This window comes from Crocodylus siamensis, chromosome 4 (assembly GCF_052110815.1).
Source record: "Crocodylus siamensis isolate JL-2025a chromosome 4, ASM5211081v1, whole genome shotgun sequence".
NCBI lineage: Eukaryota > Metazoa > Chordata > Crocodylia > Crocodylidae > Crocodylus > Crocodylus siamensis.
The window spans coordinates 35,563,573-35,583,667 of record NC_143398.1 but is presented as its reverse complement, the minus strand read 5'-3'; the positions used below and the strand labels follow the sequence as shown (position 1 = coordinate 35,583,667).

Here is a 20,095-nt window from a genome sequence, read left to right as displayed (position 1 = left end):
GTTCTCTCTTCTGGAAATGCTTTTTGCCCCTCCCCCGCTTCCCAATTCCATGCCCATGCAGGAGTGTACAAAGATCTCTTATAGCTTAAGACACGCACCAACAAATAAAACTTTATTGAATGCAATATCAGGCACTCTGTTTCATTTCTAGGGAAGAGTATTTTCTAAAATGATGTCCTTTAATATTTCCTAAAAGCCATATTCTAGCTATAGAAAAATTCCCATGTCAGGAAATACCCAGTTTCAATTCATCATGTTTCAGTTAGGTAGGGCAGGATAAATTTAAGTCTTTCTAAGAGGATGATCATTTCTAGTAGACACCAGAATGAGACATATGCAACTCATTTTTGATTGTTTCTACTCCAACAGTCTATACTTACCTATCTAGAATGAGGATGCTTTTTATTTTAAAAAATCTGTATAAAAAGTGGCATTTTCCTTATTCTTTCTTAGGTAAAAGCAGCTGAAGGCAATTTTTCATTACCATTTTCCAAAATAATCATCCTGGCCATCTGCATATTTAATACTATTTCCACAGTTTATCAGGTCATAAAGCTTCAGTCCATTAACTTAAAGGTGTAGATATGACTGTCTTTTGGTTTGGAATGTAGATCATAAGTCCTCATGTCCAGGAGAAGGTGGTGTATTCACTGCTCTCTCTCCTTCCTCTCCTGTGAAAGTAAGTACCTTAGTTAGAATTATTTGTTACAACCAGTACTCTGTGTTACTTTCTGACTCTGAGAACTCAATAAAGAAAAAATAACTTGGGTACTAAGAAATGAACAGTACTGAAAGACAAACTGGGGAACTGCCAGAAACATTCCCTCTTATCTGAAGTTTATGAACTAGGTAGAAGGCTATAAAACCTTTGCTATGTTGAGCCAAGTTTGCCATTTCTAGTGTTCTTAATCTTTTTAAATACTTCTTAGTTATGGTAAATCAGCAAATACTCATCTTCAGGCTACTGCTTTTCCTTCTCTTTTTATCTTCCTCTTATCTCATTTCCTGTCTCTACATATGTTTTCTCCTCTGAATTTCATTCCCCCTAGCAACTACAATTTCATCTTCCTGCCATCACTCATGTTCTAAAGGAACTAACAAGAACACACTCATAGTGGAAGCACTGCTATTTCCATTCTAAGCTCCTGTTTTAAATGCTTTATAGCTACTGAACTTTCCAATTTCCAAATGCATAAGCAGCGAGACAAGATCTCTACGAAAACAGCTTTTCAATAACTTAAAAGTCTAAATTGAGTGGGGGGAGTATGACACTTCAAAATAGGAGTGCAGCAACAAAGGTTTTTAGGGGCTGATACCAATGGCTGATTATTGACAAGCCATGTTGGCCAATATTGATCTGATTGCCAATATGCACCAGGCAGCTTGGAGAGCAGCGTCCAGTTGGTAAGTCTGCTGGGGAGACAGGGTATGGGGGAAGGAGATCAATATCCCCACCATGAAAAAGGTAGCAGGGCTGAGCCTAAGGCAGGTGATACACAGCCGGGGCGCAGTGGGGCACAGCTTGTCTGGGCGGCACAAGGGGGCAGCTCCCACCACTGCATGCACGCCTGGGGATGCATGAGGGGCACGTGCCCCCTAGATCTGTGCACAAGGTGAAGGCAGGTTGTCACTGCGTGCTTGGAGATGCATTGGGCTCTTCCTGGTGAGGGAGCTGGGCCAGGGCTGTGCTCAGGGCAAGGGTGGTGCTAGGAGGGGAGTTATGGGGTGGGCTACAACCACCCCAAAATTCACCATAGTCCACCTTCCCAGCAGCACTGCCACCCAACCTGAACACAGCCTCCACCCCAGACCCCAATGCAGAAGAGCCTGGTCCAGCCCCAGCCCCAAACATGAAATGGGCAGCCCACCCTCACCCTGCACACAGATCCAGGGAACACATGCCCCGTGCCTCCCCTGGGGGTGTACACAGAAGGAGCCACCTCCCACCCAAGGCTCCAACCTACACCCTGCCCTGCAGCACCTACTTCTACCCCAGCCCCACTCTCTCCCTCACTACGAGGGCCTCAAATGCCCACCCTCTCCACCTCCACAGACTTACCAGCCAGATGCTGGTCTCCAAGCTTCCAAACTATGCTCCCGGCCTCGTGCATGCTGCAGCTGCGCACACAGCATTTATTGGCAACATTATCGGCCACATCAGCCAAAAATAGCTGATTGTTGATAACATCAATTTTTCTTTATTGGTGCCAGTACGATATAAACTGATGTACTGGTGCATCTCTACTTAACAAGCATGTTAAGAAATGCTTCTTTCAGCATTCTGGTGAAATCTAAGTTAATTCCATTACCTCACATTACAAAACATGCAGCACAGTTGCATTCTTTAAGGTTTACTTCAAAGCATGGGCAGATTTAGGATTTCGCAAGTGCCCTCCCTCATTATTCCCCACTGCCACTGTCTCAGGGGAAGAGTAAGTTCCAGAGCTGCTCCTGCCCTGTTCCAGATGAGCTAGAGAGAGCGGTGGGCTCAGCCACAGGAGTGGATAGGTTCCTCCTCCCTGAACCTGCTCCCAGACTGGACGGGAATACCTAGGGGGACTGGGCAAGGAGGAGGAACCTGCCCACTGCTGCTGTCCCAGGATGAGCCCAGCTCCCCATGCAGTACAGCTGGATTGGGACAACAGGAGCTCTAAAGCTCCTCCTACTCCTGATGCATCTGGAGATCATTGCAGCAGCAGGTGGGGGAGGAGGTTAATGAAAGGAGAGGACATATCACTGAGCCAAGGTGAAGGTGAGCAAGGGGGCAGAGGGGAAATGTAGCGGCACCAGTACATTTCTTCTAAAGACTACATAAATAATCAGTGCATACCTGCTTCTGTGGTAAAATGTACTGACTGTAGCTCAAACCAGGGAAGGATGAAGGAGTTTAAAGATACCTGTTGCAGAAAATCATTCCCACAGATTTAAGGACATAAGAGGCTACTGTATAGTGAAAGGGAGTTCATGCAAGCCATAATTTTTTACCTGATAATTCTGGCTTCAAGCCTGAAACTTGCATGAACAGTAACTTTTTTCCCCTAAACTTTGCGATTCCATCTTAGACAGGTTTGCTACATTAAAAGTTTAAGTGGGAGAGTGTCTTTCAAAATAAATTCTATATGTTAGTTCCAAGCTAATTTTAACCCTATTTCAAGGTTCAAAAGTACTTCTTATTTTGGCTGATAAAAATAAATGAGCTCTTCAGAATCAGATACTTCTATTTGTAGGAGTTTCTCAGATTGTATACGTTCCCCACAACTCACTCTCTCTGCAGAAATAAACAGACTGATTTCCTTAAGTGTTCTATTGTAAGGAAAGGTAATTTGGAAAAAAAAAATTTTTTTCAACACTTCATGCCATTCTTTGGCTCTTTTCTGAACTTCCATCAGTCTTTCTCTGGTTTGGATTTTCTGACACCTTACACTAGAGGCTCTTTCTTAAGCACCTCCAAGGTAGGATTAAGCTAAGTTAGTCTAAATTAGTTCACAAAAAGCAATTTTTTTTAAATACACAAATATGGTAATTAAATATTTCAGGAATATATATGCACTCAAAATAAGATAGGAAGCAAAAAACTCAGACAGACTGAATTCAATCCTTGTGTTCATGAATTAAGGTAAATTTTAGTTGCAACTTCAGTCTTTTCCTACAGCTTCAGAATTATTAATAAAGCTCAGATTAATGATGAGTTTGCAGCCATCTAAAAAGTACACATTACGTTTGTTTAGCTAAATTGGCTACATATTCCACTGCCTTATACACTAAATTGTGGTTGTGAGAATGTGCTTTTGATAAAAAAAAAAAGGGCACACTAATGGTGACGAATATATAAACACATTCCTTAAAGGGGCAATAAAAATGAATCAGTGCAAGCCCAAAAGCAAGCAAATATTTTGGAAAAAGACATGTTATCAAACTTGCTTCTCATCTATACTAATGTCCTTTACACCAGTCTGGAAGTATAAAACAACCTTGACTCACAAACCTTTTTAAAATGCCAGACTGGTGTAAAATTGCTTTTAAGAAGTGATACTGGATCAATGAAATAAATGCAATGCATATGCATAGCATGAAAGCTTCAAAAACAACCTTACATTTTCCATCTCCTGCCTGGGTATGGCCAAGTGAGCTAAACTAAAGTGGGTTTCAAACGAATTATGTAAGGTATGTGTGTATATGTATATGTGTATGAAAATAAAAAGCACAATTTTTATTTTGCACAGGAGATGGACAGACCAAGCGAAGGTAGTCAAATAAAGTGCTCAGTCCAGAATGGGTCTGAACACTAGTGGTTCTGATTATTTGTTTGACTACTATGCTGAAGTTTAAGGTATAACCTATCAAAAAGGTAAGACATCTGATGTAATATGTTCATGTGTGTGAGTGAACCATCGCAAGTGTAATTATAGCTTTCCTATACTCCATGGATTATTTACGCAATGTACTGTTTATCTATGCCAAGGGTACTCAACTACCAGCCCAAGTATTAGATCCATCCTGCAGAGCCATCTCATCTGGTCCATAGCTCCCCAAAAGATCTAGAAAATTTCACAGCAGGGAGGCAAATGGCAGCTGCCAAATTTCTGTACCTGAGGGAAGCCCTGTGGGCAGGATAATGTGGCCCGTGCACCAGATCACAATGGTACACAGCCAGATTGGGATGACAGGTCACTTGGCCTGCAGACCATTCCTATGCTATTAATTCAGTCCACAGAGCCAGAAAGTTGGGTACCACTGATCTATATGTACATGTGCTACAAATAGCATGGGCAATCTCTGTGCAAGGCACATGGCAGACCAGGGAGAGGACAGGTAGCAGAGCAGTAGATAGGGCAAGAAGCAAAAAAAGAGTCTGCCTGGAAAGCACAGGGTAAGAACCAAAAAGCAGAGCATCAGACTGAGCAGTGGACTCAGGAAGTCTGAGAGGCTTGTTTGTGGCATGTCTGACAAAAAGTCTGCCCTCCCCACCCCAATGGCATAGGTCATTGTTACTTCTACCTGGGAGCAAATATTCTTACTATAAGCTACTTAAACTAGGTGGACCAAACTCCTATGATTAGGGAATGATGGGTGGGTATACATGGTTGATCTACGAGTGCCTATGTCCTTACAGGACACAGCAACCACGTCTACATAAGATGTTGACTGGGCAGTAGCCCATGACTACTGAGCAGTAGTGCTGCATGGCAGAAAGCTGCAACGTGACACTACTGGACAAGTGTTGGGCTACTGTGCAGTCAGTGTTACAAAAAAAGCCATTTGCTGATGCTACTGCACAGTAATTCCAAGTACTAAATGACTGTGCAGTAATGACTGAGCAGTCAGCATCTCAAAGATGCAGCCAGTATCTCCAAAAACTGTACGGTAGTTGCAACTTTTACTGTAATCTGTTAGACATCCCCACTGAAGCAGATCTAGAATACTTCATTTTGGGCACCAATTTAAGAAGCGTCTCACCTGCTTTTGTTTGAACACATGTTCCATCTTTTTCTTCAAAGCCCTCCGAGCATATACACTTGTAACTGCCTGAGGTATTAACGCAGTCTTCGTTTTCTCTTACGCATATACTTTCAGCAAGATTACATTCATTAATATCTAAGAAAAAAAAGGGGTTTTAAAACATTATTTCAACCAGTGAAAACTCTGTACCCAGCCCTAAAAAAACTTGATATAATTCAAGGTATTTCTAGCAAATGAATAATTTATTGTTCCTTAATACTTTGTAAGGCAGAGATGCTGTCTGTCCCCCCAGTACTTGACTTTGCTCAGTAACCTTTGGACTTCGGAGTCAATTTCAACCTTCACTTCATGGTGCTGGATTCCATGTTCCTTTATAGTCCATGGAATGTGGTATAAATTCACGATTTATTCTCTCAACATACACCAACCTCCCATTTATGTCAATGGAAGATCTGCATAGCTAGCAAGATGGTATTACAGGCTACGTAGTAAATTAAGCTTTTTTGGATGCTTATGGTGATATTCAGTTGCCAAGTACCTTCTTCAGGCCCCAATACACTTTAATTCTGTTCCTCACCACTTTCCATCTTCTCTTCTATTTTTCCCCTAATAACTGTTATTTCCCTGAGGTCTCATTTCTAACAACTATCATCATTACATACGTTTTTATATCACTTACCACCAGTGCAATATTTTTTTTTTGTTGATACTGAAATCTTATTTAAGTTTGGAATGACACTCCAGTGAGATTAACAGGAGATAAGGAATCCATGCAACACATTTAAAGTACCTGTCAGATCCCAAAGTGAATCAAGGAGAAACTTCTAAAAAGCAGAGCTAAGATTCTTCATGATGAAAATGTTATTTAGGACACAAATCATTAGGGAATGTTTGACTCCTCTGACTAAAGTTTTCCTGTCACTATTTACCAATCATTTAAATGTAATTGTTCCCAGTACGAGTTAAATAACGCTTTGTTCCTTTTGTAGCAGTGCCGAGCCTTTGGGCCTTTAACAATTTATACAATGTTTATTAGAAAGGATTTTTATTGCTACTTGAAACAAAAAGGAATACTCTAAAACTTTTATGAAGTATTTTGTGTTCAAGATTTGAAGCAGACTAACATTATACTCAACACTTGGACCATAAGATATTGAAGCCACAAGTTTACTACAGTATATTAAGTATGACTTCAAATTCGAACCAACCTGTGCACTTTTCATCTTCCATTGTGTATCCCGACATGCAGTCTTTACATTTGCCAGGGCCTTCTCCTGTGCAGCCTACACAGCTAACATCACATGCTAAAAAAAAAGCCGTAAGTGAGTATTGGAACATAAACAAAGAACTGTAACCTGAACTAAGCTGACAAATCCACATGCACAAGGAAGAAAGAATTAAGGCACAGAACTACTTTCATCCTGTTCATACTACCATAGTGTCTAGATATCCTAGTAAGGATTGGAACTCCAATACATCTGGTGTTTTACCAGCAGAATAGTCTGTATCCAACTGAGCTTTCAACGGGCTTTTGTTGTGCACTTAAATTTATAACATAAAATTCAAAGTCCTCTGCTTAAGAACAATCAATCAAAATAGGAATACACTATTGTGGAGATTACCAATTACTGAGCTAAAGAGCTTCAGCTATTTTGCAAAAACTGGCTGAGGGTTTAACAAGGCAGCAATGTTAGTTTACATTGTTTTTGCTCTCTTCACAAGAAAAAGTTGAAGTTTTCTCCCCACCCCAACTATCCAAGTCAAAACAGAGAATTTTTCACCCTCAGAAATGTTTGTCAGAATTATGAGCAAGCAGCTAGCAGCAGCTAGTAATATTTCAGGGGCAATTATACTTACTACCACAAATACAAAAAACTGCAACATAAACTACGCTCTTGATTTATCACCTAGCCATGATATCTCAAACTGCACTATGCAACTACTATTGTGTATTCAGATTCTGAACAGCAAAAAATTCTAATAATTTGAAAAAGTACACTGGCTCATCTGAAGGTCCGTGACACAAATTATAATTATGAACAGGATGTAAAGAACTACACACTTTAGCAAATTCTCTTTTAACTTGCATTTAGGATGGAAAAAATATTTGTTAATATGGGTATTTTATGGCAACTTTCATTCTTATCTAGCAAAAGAAAATAAGAGCATTTGCTCCTTTATGCATAGAAGTATTACATAGATTGGCCAAACATATCGAGAAAGACACCTTTGCATGAGAAAGATCCATCTGTGTTTAAACAGTATTGGTCATCTTTGCAAAGAGAAGCCTCTGCAGCACACTCATCCACATCTGAAACAAAGTGGTGTAGGTCAGCTATACAACTGTAAAATTTGTTTATAAGCAAAAATAATATTCATCCACATAAGTTGCAATAATTTCATACAGGCCATAATGTTCTATAATATAGTTGCCCATAAAGGTGTGGCAGCAGCTGAAATCATCAGCTGTCCTAATAGGGCCCTATAATTTTTCTTATGATGCAATCAGAGCAATGTTTCTCCCCACCAAATATGGGAAAGGTCATTTGATGTGCCAATCTGATTGACAGTCCAGTCCAACCTGCTTAGTATTGCCAAAGGGTGTTCCATTTTCTTTTTATGGATTTAATTTTTTTAAATAAGTATGTAAGCCTGAAAAAAAGAAAAAAATTCAGGAAATAATCAAGAACTTGTCACCACCGACCAAGTACAGACAACTATTAATACTGCAACAATAACAACAGAAAATCCTGATACTAAGAGTTAAATGGTCAATATTTTGTATTTCAGTGACACATGAGATGCTTATAAAAAGAGATTTTTGTCTGTCTTTCTAAGAAATTAAGCATTTAAAAAGTGCTGTGTGATAATTTGCATCCAAAAATAAGGGAAAAAAGTATAGCTAGCTTCTATACAAGATCCTCAAAGAAATATACTGCCAAAAATATATCAGGTAAACTATAAAGTAGTATGGGAGAGCTTCTCATTTTTCTGCACAAGAAATAATCAAATCTAGACAACTTCACATGCACTAATGCTATTTTAACTAAAATTTAAACATGTATCATTCAAGTAAGTTATACGTGTCACTGCAGATAGTCTGACAGTGATACCAAGCTAATTGCTTGCTGTACTTTAAGAGCTGTTAAATAAAGTGAGAAATCCTATGTTAACATGCATATTAGAAGTTAAGAATCAAAAAATATTTGTGATGCACAGGACACACCTAACCAGATTCCCAGAAAAGTAGCATAGGACAGGCGTAGGCAACCTTCAGCATGGTTGCCAGTGTGGCACATGAAGGCATTTTATTTGGCATGCGTGCCTCAAGGCTGACGGCAGGGAAGGGGGCCAGGGCTGCACTGCCAAAATAAGGATTGGGCCACCTGTGGCTCCCCCAACACCTGGCCCCAGTACACAAAAATATCACAAGTTGAGTTTGAGGGAATTTTTGGCATTCTGCCAAAAACATCACCCACCCCAATATAGGGTGCCCTTATAAAAGAGTTTTAACTCGACATGGCCTTATCTTATCACCCAGTTAGTACAAAAACAAACAAACAAAAAAACCCACTGAACTGTTTTCTTGGCCTTCATTTAGGTTAGGACTGACTTACCCACACAAGCTCCTTCTTCATTTGTGGTCCAGCCCTCTTTACAGGCCTCACAATCTTTGTTAGTTGAACCAGTGCAAGTTTTACAGGCATCATGACAAGCTGTGGAGAGATTTTGAGCATGGTTAAAGTTAGATATAGCTGGTGTAGGTTAGGGTTTCAAACAACTTTTTCCTTCAAGAAATTATACCAGGTTTACCGGAAACCGCAACATGACACTTGCATTCTCTTTTTATTCTGGAAAAGTGGAAGGAAGTTTACCAATTTTATATAGAGCCATTCCTTCACTACCAAAGCACAGACACCTAGGGTGTCTAGACTTCAGCAAGGTCTCTGACACCATCTCCCACCCCATCCTCATTAAAAAACTAGGTGACCGTGGCATTGATGCCTACGCAGTCAGATGGATTGCAGATTGGTTCAAGGGTCGTACTCAGAGGGTGGTGGTGGATGGCTCATATTCGACCTGGGGGGAAGTGGGCAGTGGAGTCCCCCAGGGCTTGGTCCTGGGGCCTGTGCTGTTCAATTACTTCATCAGCAATTTGGACGACAGGGTGAAATGCAACCTGTTTAAATTCGCTGATTATACCAAAATTTGGGGTGAGGTGAACACGCTAGTAGGGAGGGAAAGACTGCAACAAGACCCAGATAGGTTACAGCAGTGGGCTGACACAAACAGGATGTGTTTCAGTCCTGACAAGTGCAGGGTGCTGCCCTTAGGCAGTAGAAACCAGCAGCACACTTATAGAATGGGAAACTCCCTTCTTGAGAGCACGGAGGCAGAAAGGGATCTTGGAGTCATTACTGATTTCAAGATGAACATGGGCTGACAATGCGAGGTCACAGTTGGCAGGGCTAACCGGACCTTGTCGTGCATCCGCAGGTGCATCTCAAGTAGAGCCAGGGAGGTAATCCTCCCCCTCTATGTGATGCTGGTCAGGCCACACTGGAGTACTGCATTCAGTTCTGTGCGCCCCATTTCAGGAGGGATGTGGACAACATTGAGAGGGTCCAGAGGAGGGCCACCCGTATGATCTGGGGACTACAGGGCAGACCCTACATTGAAAGGCTGCGGGACCTAAACCTGTTCAGCCTTCACAAAAGAAGGCTGAGGGGGGACCTGGTGACTGTCTGTAAACTCACTAGGGGGGACCAGAAGGGTTTAGGGGAGATACTGTTTAGGGGAGGCACATTACTGAGTAGTAGCTTAATTTAATGCATATTGCACGCAGGTGTCTACATATCCATGCCCTTAATTTTGCCTCTTTTGATGCACGTTAAGCTAATAGTGCCTAAATTTGATACCTGCAAATATAGGTATCAAATTTGGCCTGACTAGTTAAAGTGCATTAATGCACATGTAGAAGCGACCCAGCACTAAGTTTAGTGCTGGGTCTGCCCAGCCACTAGGTGCACATGGCAGGGTTGCAGGGATGTGGCACTAACCTTAGTGCCACATTCCTGCATATGTAGACACCTGCCAAAAATTGCTTAATGCACATGAAATTTAGTCCCACATACATGCATGTATAGGCATGCCTATTAAGTAATATTTTCATTAAATGCAATACTCGGGCTTTTAATCTACTACGTAAGTTTGCTTTGGGCTGAACTGCAAAATAAAAAGCTGGATATAACACTATTTTAATTTGTAAAATTTAAAGAGCCAAAATACATTTTATTAGACTAACAGAACGCAACTTCACAACTTAACAGAGCTTATTTTAAAAGAAAACTTTGGTTGCATCTGATATATAATGCAGTTAAAGTTCATTTTTGGCTAAAATATATAAGAAATGAGGTAAGACAAACATGAAACAGCCTACTACATGGGAAACAGCTCAAGATTTCTTGAGTCTCATCACATATTAATACTTCATGTTGGAGACGAATAAAGGACAGTTCATAAGAACATGCCATATCCTCAGAGACTGCACCACCACATGAGAAGCAGCCCGAATGACTGTTATGCCCAGCTGTTAAGACAAGTAATCACTCTCATATCTCCCATTTCTTGAAGCTCTTAATAAATTTTTTATACTTTGTTTTAGAAACCTGTAAGTTATTCAATAGTTAATATGAAAGAAATACAGATACAATCACATGTCAAACTTAGTTACCTGTACAAACAGAATGCGTTTCATTTTTCAGGGTATTGTAATAACCATCAGAGCAGTCTAGACAAAAGTCTCCTGCATACTCCTTGTTACAACTACATGTTCCATCCCCACTTCTAGTGCCATCTCCATCACACTGGCCATTTCCATGGCAAGGCCTTTCTGACCCACCGCGACAAGCTAAAAAAGGCAAAGATAATTTAGAATGATTTAGTAGGGGGAAGAGGGAGAGCAGAATGGGGAACCCTTTGAAATTTAGCCATGTTTAAAATGAGAAAAATTTTTGACTTTTTTTCAACTCCACTTACCTCCTCCCTCCAACCGTTTACCCCATTCCACTCTCCAACTGAAAACTCCAAACATTTAAAGGTGATTTTGTGGTTATGTAACTCGTGCCAGTATGAAATGACTAGAGCTGCATCATCTGATAATGAGTTCTGAAGAAGCAAATTTCATTTCCTAAAATAACTGCTTTTTCAGGAAAGCAAATTAATTTCCTAGTTGGAATTCTTTCAACCAGGGTTCACCGATTTAGCAACTTGCATAACATTAGAAGATAAATGAAGTACTACAAATGAACATATCGCAACTGCAGACAGACAATTACTTTAAAGGACAAGTCAATTCTGTAGTTAGATTTCTACCCTGATACCCCTTTATAGGGTCTCCCTGGCCTATCATTTAACAAAAGGGGGCAGAGGTATTGCTCTTTATGCAGAATCACTTGATTTGACCCATTCCTTTCCTAACCCACCTTTTTAATGAATCAGCTACCAGACATGGTTCCTCCAGCACTCTCTACCTGCCTCCACTCCATTCTCCATGATCCTGAACTACGGGTTTGTTTGCTCCTTCGCCCAGTGACTCCAGGCTGCTGTTCTATTGTCTGCTCAAATGCTGCCCCCCACCCCAAATTAACTGCTACCACACACAAACACTTCTGGGTAGTCCTGGTACTCGTAATGTATCTGGTAGGAACAGAGATACTGGGGCCTTTACTATTCTTCTTTGCCTAATCCCCCACCCCAAGTTACTGCTGCTCCTCCTTATCTCTGGATATGGACTTCAGTTAGGAGACACCAGCAATATTCAGTTTAGTAAAACAGTTTAGGAAGGCCAGGCCAAGAAAATGGGACAAAACTGAGTTAATAGCCCCATAATTAAAAGCACTATATACTGTTAAACTTAAGAAAACGTAAAAGAACATACCAAGGCAGTCTGGTCCATAGGTTCCAGCAGGACAGCAAACTTCAATAGTTTCTATACAAAACCACTTAAATAAGTCAGGATACTTCTTCTTTCTGTATAATAAAGATATTACATTTCTTCATTCTAGGAATCATTACCTAATTCACCAGATCTCAATTTACAAAATATGCACATACAACTTGAATCATTACAGTGAGTGAACTTTATCTTCCAGACTCCCATCTCTCCTTTCCACCTCCAATAACAGCTTTGTGCAGTTCTAGAACCTGAAAAAAGTCAGGAGTGATTTAGAAGAAAGCTAGTGTAATCATTATATCTTAATTGTTTTATGAGTAGTTGATGAATGCCAAAATTTATTCCCTAATCCAATTTTTAAATTAAGTTTTGGAAAATAATTTATTATTATTTATTTAATTTTTGTAGCTTATATTTAAGATAAAGAAACAGGAAATAAGAAAGAGCCAGCTGGAGTGCTTCCTTGGTTGTTTTTCCTCTCAATATTAGGGAATATAGTGTGAACAACAGCAAAAATTCACCCTGACTTCGTATATACAGCAGTTTGACCTTCTTCATGTTTGCATGCCCAATACAGGTAAAAACAGCTATAAGAACATTAGATTTCCTTAAATGTTAAGTTATTGCAGACCTCAGTACCTGAATTATATTTTAAAAACCCCAAAACCCCCAGGAAGCCCACACAAATGCAATCTAATTCAACACTCATTTCCTATCTGCTGTATCCACTAGTTTTGAGAGTAAAAACATAAGAGAAACCATCCTGAAGTTACAAAACATGAAATTTTACTCTGTTGAAGCAATACAAATTGAAGAGCAGCTTTAACAGCTAGCTCCAATACATACAGGTAGGCATAAAAAGTTTAGGCATGACCAGTTTCAGTTTGAAGACTTGATTCTCCTACTGCAGGATACAAAGAATTCCTAGCCATTTTAGCGAACAGAAAACCTACTGAAACCTACAACAGCAATTGTATAAACCTCCAGGAAGATCAGGGTCCTAGGCTATTATTTTTGTAACAAGAATATCTGCTTCACTTTCTCTCCATCTTGTTACAACTCCAAATTACTGCAGACTACTTAATCTTCCATATGGTTAAATTCATTTTTTAAGTTTTCAGAAAGAAAAAAGAAAACAAAGAGAAAACTATATATTGAAAAAAGTACTTGTGAAAAGGAATATAAGAATTCTGTGCAGAAATGAACATTTGTCATAGTTTGGAGACTCACCCATCAAACGTGTAAAATTTACTATCCAAGAGGTCACATTTTCTCAGTGACAGAATGTGCAGGGAAATAAGTTATGCTCTCTTATATGCATATGAGAACATATTTGTGCCACTGCTCATTGTCCCCAGACATGTCTCTGCACATGTGTTCTGGCATGCAGCAAATTGCCACAGGTGGGGTAGGAGAGGCTAGAGCCAGTACCTGGGCTTGCCCCAGCAGCCTTACCTGGGGTCCTGGGACAGGAGCAGCAACCATCCAGACACTTGAAAACTGGCTGGTAACCAGTGTGGCTCTGGCTGGCCAGGCTCTAGTTTCAGATGGTGTACGCTGCAGCCACATGTGCTGCGCTGCTTTTTTCTGTTGTTTTTTTTTTTTTTTTTTTAAATACTGGGATTTCCCATCATCTAATCTTGCTGCCTTGCTGCAAATATGCAACGTGAAAAACAGAATAACAAACACCCTGTACATTTTGCAGTGCCTCAAAAGGCTTTAAGGCACCGCAAACCACACTTTCCTGCTTGTGGGGACACAGCCCACAGTGCAGCTTGCACTACTGATGTAAATTTGATTTTCCAGGACTGGCAGCTAATTTCTGAAGCAGTTTGAAGAACCATAATCTGGTCCTCAAAGGACACGGAAGTCTCCTTAAAAAAAACATATCATCATCAGACGTTTTACAGGCGTGTCTTATGAGAGAATGCAGAAGCCCCAACTAATAATCAGAAGGAAGAGCGGCAACTGAAATCATGACACTGAAGGACATTAGAGAAAAGTAACAACAATAAAATTTCAAAGGGATCAGACCCTTTGACTAATGTATAAGTTAGTCATAGTTTCAGAATTTCCAGGTATAGAATCTAAACATTGGATCTAATCATTAATTTGTCCCCCTCCTACTGCTATAGCAAGGAAAATAAGTCGGGGGACAGGGGTCAGGTAGCCCCTTTGTCCTCTGCCTCCTCACCTAGCAGCCCCTTCTTCCTTTCCTTGCTGTCAGACATGGCTCTCCCTAAGTACATGGAAGCGAGACACAAATTTGAAAACAATGACCTTGAAATTAAATATGGCTGTAAGAATTTACATATAGTACCCATACACTTAGTTATCCAGAATTGATACCCTTTTTTTTAAAATTCTTGCAAAGTTTAGCACATGTACTCTATAAACACACTTTTAAGTAGCACGTGTAAACCAGTGTAAACTTTTTTTTTTTTTTTTTAATTATTTATAATTTTGTTTCAAAGGCTGCCAAATCAGTTTCAGATTCAATTGGGCACAGCCCAATAGTCAAATTCCAAAATTCACCTGAGCAGAGCTCAGTTGTCAAGTCTGTGTGGTTCTACCACTGGGCAAGTATCTTTCCTCACAGACCGATGAGTCTGGGGTTTCAGATACTACCCAAAACCAGGCAGGCATCCTACACGCAAGCTTTACGTTTGGAGGCCTTGGGGTTCAAATGCCCCCAGTTTCACATGATCTTATCCAAAATTAGTCCAAAGCCAAAGGCTTGCGATTTACCATATAGTTCAATGGTCTGGGCCCCACCAGAGTTGACAGAATTTCAAGCAACAGGGACCCCACAATTCAGCAGTGATCAGTAAAGGTATTTATACATGTACCCCTTGAGCTGGGGGGTGGGAGGGAGCACTTTAATTAGAGCAGCTGCAAAAGCTGCTCTAATTAAAAGCACCCTGAGCCTCTCATGCATCAGCAAGCCCATGCTTTAAAATGGTAGCGGGGCAGTTTAACTAAAGCTCATTCAATGAGCTTTAGTTAAAGTGCGCCTGTCACTATTTTTAAGCATGGGTTTGCTGATACATGAGATGCTAGAGTCTGCTGGAGCGTAGTTAATTACCACACTCCATTACCACTCAAATACACAAGCCTTGCTGCTCATGTATAGGTGCCCTATGTATGTACTCCAGATACCCACCACAAAGGATCCAGGTGTGAATTAGTCCCCCACAATACCCTATGCATGACTGGAACTAAGTGTTCTTGTCACAAGTCCTGGGATGCTCCAAAAATTTATATGCAGCTGAGGCACAGGTCAACCTGTTTACCGCATGGGGGGGCACCACCACACTAGTGACATGCAACAGGCTGAAAGAGAGGATGACAGAAGGCTTCTGGAGCCCCCACTTGGTGATGTTTGCCAGGAATTTAAGGCTAGTGAAGAAACAGTAATCACTGGAAATGGGAAGAAAGATGCAGCTCAGCTGTCCTCAGGCAAGAGGAAGTCAAAATGTATTCGATGTAGTGGGCTCACCATGACTTGAAAGAGTCAGCACTGAGGGGGACTGTGCTTAATGGGCACTGCCGACTGAGATCGACTTCACTGGCCTGTCCTTGTGGTAGGTTCCCATCAGTACTTTGGGCACTGGGGGAGGGTATCAGAGCTCGCTACACCCTCTCCGAGTACCATCCTGGTAATGCAGTACCTTGCTCCCTCCTAGGAGGAAGAATTGCTTGTCTTTTGGGTTTTTTTTTTTTTGAAGGGCCACACAAAAGAGTTCCATCAGCATGTTTGCCTAATATATTTAATAGTCATGCTCAGTGTTGGCTGTTTTTAATCAACTTCATAGCTGGTTTCTATTGCTGAACACATGCTGCTTTTGGCAGCAGTTTCATGATAAACAATGTATTTAATGAAGCTTCCTTGTAAGCGATTACAAGATAAGGGGCTTTTTCCCACATGCCAATTGGAGGGGGAACCTCATCTTGTATCTGAATATAGTTTTTTTTTTTTTTAAAGAAAAGTTTAGTGTGGTGCCTTTAGGCTTGAGGATTTTTCTTTTGCTGCCATACTGTATACCAGTTGGGTACTACTTTTTACTGGTGGTAACATTTCATGAAGGTGTAAGCACATAAACAACTAGTACTTTTAAATCCTTTAGAACCGAGTATAATATGAAATACCCTCACAGTAACATAACTCTGACTCTAGGACAGAAGTTCAAAACCATAACTTATGATCCTATGGACACTGCTCTCAGCAAGACACAATATTGCACTGTCTACAATATATCACGTTTACTTACAACACACCTTTTTTCTGAAAACTAGATGTTCGAAATTGAGGTGTGTTTTAAATAAGAATTCTGCAGGAGTCATGCTGCCCAGCCTGTTTGAGCCAGATGGGGAGCCAGTGGCACCTGCTAAGTCAGCCGAAGGACTACCCAGGTAGGATAAAAGGACCTGGCGCTTCTACTCCATCAGGATCAGGCCCTCAGCTGATTCAGCAGGTGCTGCTAGCTGAGCCTTGAACTGTCTGGCTCCACTTCACAAGCTGGGTAGATGCTTGGCTTGGCAGGTGCTTCTAGTTGCCCACTCAGTTTGAAGAGGGGCCAGACCAGCTCCAACAGAAACTGCCCCTCAGCTGAGGGGATAAGTGTCAATGTCTGTGCCAAATAGCCTTCTTTTCTTCTTGAGCTGAAATGGGTTGGCAGGCACAGCAGCACTTGCCAGGTCAGCTGAGAGCCCAATCCTTCTAGAGCCAAAAAGCATATCTAGCCCCTCTACTCAAGCCAGGTAGGCACTCACCTGACACCACAGGTGATGCTGGCTAGCCTCAGCTGACCTGGTAGGCAGTGCTGGGTGCGCACCCAGCTCAGCTTAAGAAAAGGGGCCTGGCAGTTCAGCACAGCCAGCAACACCTCCCTTGCCCTACAGCTATAGGATTAAGAGAGCAGCCACAGGATTTGCTTTCCCCTGCCTCCAGCCCAAGGGCAGCTTGAATGCATTTTCTCTGTGAAAACATCCTACTTAAAGGAAAGATCTGTTTTTGAAGTGTGGAATAAAGGAAAAAGAGGTGTGCATCTCATTTAGGAAAGGGACATGTGATATTAAACACAGGTTGTGTCCTAGATTTGCATTAGGTTTTTCAAATAGCTGAAGTCACCAGAAAAAAGCTTTGTTACCTACAGTTTGAACCACCATTTCTCTATATGTTCTTCATGCTCTTCTACCATGTTGTTGCATTCAAAGTTACTGCTGTCACACAGGTTTTCTATGATTTCTACAAGACGGATTTCACTAGAAATGAGGGGAGGAAAGCCACAAGTTATTTTTAAGGAAAATATATGATTGCAAAGTATCTAGACATTAACCCCTACAAGCTTGGTATGTTATCAGGTTTTTGTCTTATCTGGGCCAGTTCTATGACCAAGGCAGTTTTATGGAATCACTTGTTACAAAAGAATTAGCAGACATTGCATTGAACCAAAGTGCCAAATTACATAAAATCAATTAATTTTTTAATACAGATTTTTACAGTTTCTTCTAATAAAAGATACATAAGCCTCATGTCGGCAATAGAAGCCCATCATCCTGCTAATAACTCGCGTCTCTAAGAGTTCTTCCCTTGTACTGCAGTACTCAAACTGAAATTCAATACCAGATATGCAAATTAGAAGAAAGACCAAAGTTGAAACTAGCAGGTATCTGATGATGCATCTCGAGGAAATACACGTATGTTCTTAGTTTTTGGGGAAAAATAAGGAAAGTCTGTGTCTTTGGATAACTCTTCTCTGGAGGTCCCTTTCAGCTTTACTTTTCTATGATTCAATGAAACCTCCAATGTATGAAATTTAAGGCTTCTCTGACAGTCTGGAGAGAAATCTGTGAGGTCAACAGGCTAAAATGTATTCAGAGGGCTGACAGTAGGTTTCTTATGTAGAGTTTGGATTATTGAGCATACAGGATGGTTTGGATAGGGATGATCCTGTCTCAGGCAGGGGGGTAGGGCTAGATCTTGGTCATGACCCACAGGTTGAGAAACACTGAAGTGGGTTGCAAGACCATATGAAAGAGTTGTGAACAAACTTTAAAAATGGATTCTCCTTTGAAGGAGAAAAACGTGGGAAATCCTGGCTTTCCCTAGCAGGTTGGCAGAGTTCCAGTCTGTGAGGGGCTGCTTCAAGCATCCCATGCCCCACACAGCCCCCCATACTCCACACACTGTGGGGCAGAGGGCAGTGGGTCAGGAGTGAGCAGCACTGGGTTGGGACTGGCTACTGATTTTTTTTTTTTTTCTGTTTTTTTTGCACCGGTCCTGGAAGCACTGCAATACCAGGTCAATGCATGGAGTGGATGGAGCACGCTCCGGTTCCACCACCCAATACCAAAAAGAATCTGCTCAATATAGACCTCCTATGGAGGACATATCAGAGACAATTACCCTGGGCTCATTAGCACAGTAGGGTCTGTGACCTCACAACCCCGTTAGCCCTTGCAAACGGGTCTTGGCACAAAAGGCATTTTGGTTGCCACTGCATTAGGACCTCTGGAGGTTCCTTCCAGCCCCACGCCTTCAAGTTTCTATGACTTAATGGCTGAGAAAGTGGAGCTTCGCTTTCCACAGTTGTTACTGCTAACCAAAATGCAGAGGCTAAATGCTGAGCTGCAGCCTCCCTCGCCAGCTGCAAGCCTGGGAGGGGCGTGAGCTGCAGGACATTAAAAAAAGAAAGCAGCAACAAACACTCAGAAGTTCAAGGACGTGGCAGCTTTGACCGTGAGGTTGGCTCTGGCACAGACCAGCCACAGAGCTGCAAGGCAGGTGCTGCTGGCTGCCCTTACCTGGATTCATACTTGGAGAGTGCCCTCTCCTCCCATGCCGTGTTGCCACCGCCAAAGTTCTTCCTGGCAGTGCCTGCTAAGCCCTGCAGGGGGGAGAGGGAGGAAACCACGCTTCAGGCACAGCCCAGAACCATAGTTCCTGCACCTATGGCCTCGCTGAATGCCCCCCTCACCCACGGGGGGGGGGGAGGGAGAGCTAATGGGGCAGGAGCAGGGGGCAACAGGGATGATGAGGCGCAGAGTGACCAGGGAGAGCGAAGAGATCATAGGAGGGAATGGGGGGGCAGGGGTCATGGGGGTGACAAGAGGAGGGATCATGGGGGGCAGATGGGGGTGACAAGGGCAAGATAATGGGGGAAGGGGTGAACGGGGGGATGAGGAGAGGGATTATGGGGGTGACGGGGATGGGTGACAGGGTGATGGGGACGAGAAGAAGGAGGTGATGGTGGGAATACTGGGGTGACGGAGCAGGGGGTGACGGGGCCCCCTCTTGCCGCAGTCAGCCGCGGCGCCCGCACGCACCTGTTCGAACCTGTGGACGACGCCGCGGCAGGTGTCGCAGGCCAGGCGGAGCCGCGCGGCGCCGGGTGGCAGCAGCAGGAGCGCGGCGCACAGCGGCAGTAGCAGGGCGGCAGCCCCCATGGCGCGAGGCGCCTCAACCCCGCACGCACCGGCCACTACCAAACCCATCCCGCAGCGCCGCGCCGGCCCGCCGGCCCCATTCGGATTTCCGCGTCAGCCCCGCGCACGCGCCAGCCGGCCGCGCCCATTGGCAGAGGCGCCGAGGCGCTGGGACGTGGTCCAACCCGAGCTCGCCACGCTGCGGGCCAATGGCGAGCCCACGTGTGTGCCGAGGGCGGGGATTGGCCGGAC

General features: G+C 42.5%; 1 protein-coding gene and 1 pseudogene across 2 annotated transcripts; both read right to left on the bottom strand.

Annotated features, from left to right (window-relative positions):
- Nucleotides 1–91: 91 nt before the first annotated feature.
- CRELD2 (CRELD disulfide isomerase 2) lies at nucleotides 92–19,983 on the bottom strand. Of its 2 annotated transcripts, XM_090042121.1 has the most exons (10): nucleotides 19,745–19,983; nucleotides 19,223–19,305; nucleotides 17,570–17,680; nucleotides 12,401–12,492; nucleotides 11,195–11,371; nucleotides 9,078–9,176; nucleotides 7,688–7,771; nucleotides 6,669–6,764; nucleotides 5,458–5,595; nucleotides 92–671 (listed from the first exon to the last, which is right to left on the bottom strand). In XM_090042121.1, the coding sequence occupies exons 1-10, from the start codon at nucleotides 19,910–19,912 to the stop codon at nucleotides 613–615; spliced, it is 1,107 nt and encodes a 368-aa protein (XP_089898247.1). In that variant the 5' UTR covers nucleotides 19,913–19,983; the 3' UTR covers nucleotides 92–612. The 2 variants fall into 2 exon arrangements, with proteins under 2 accessions (XP_089898247.1, XP_089898248.1); XM_090042122.1 differs by lacking the exon at nucleotides 7,688–7,771.
- LOC149865628 (U2 spliceosomal RNA) lies at nucleotides 18,683–18,850 on the bottom strand (annotated as a pseudogene).
- Nucleotides 19,984–20,095: the final 112 nt, after the last annotated feature.

Coding starts and splice junctions, on each gene's coding strand:
- CRELD2 (XM_090042121.1), bottom strand. CDS start 19,912: ATGGGTTTGGTAGTGGCCGGTGCGTGCGGGGTTGAGGCGCCTCGCGCC. Junction 12,493..17,569: donor GAGAAATGGTGGTTCAAACT/GTAGGTAACAAA, acceptor TTTATTATACAG/AAAGAAGAAGTATCCTGACT. Junction 5,596..6,668: donor GGAAGATGAAAAGTGCACAG/GTTGGTTCGAAT, acceptor TTTTTTTCTTAG/ATATTAATGAATGTAATCTT.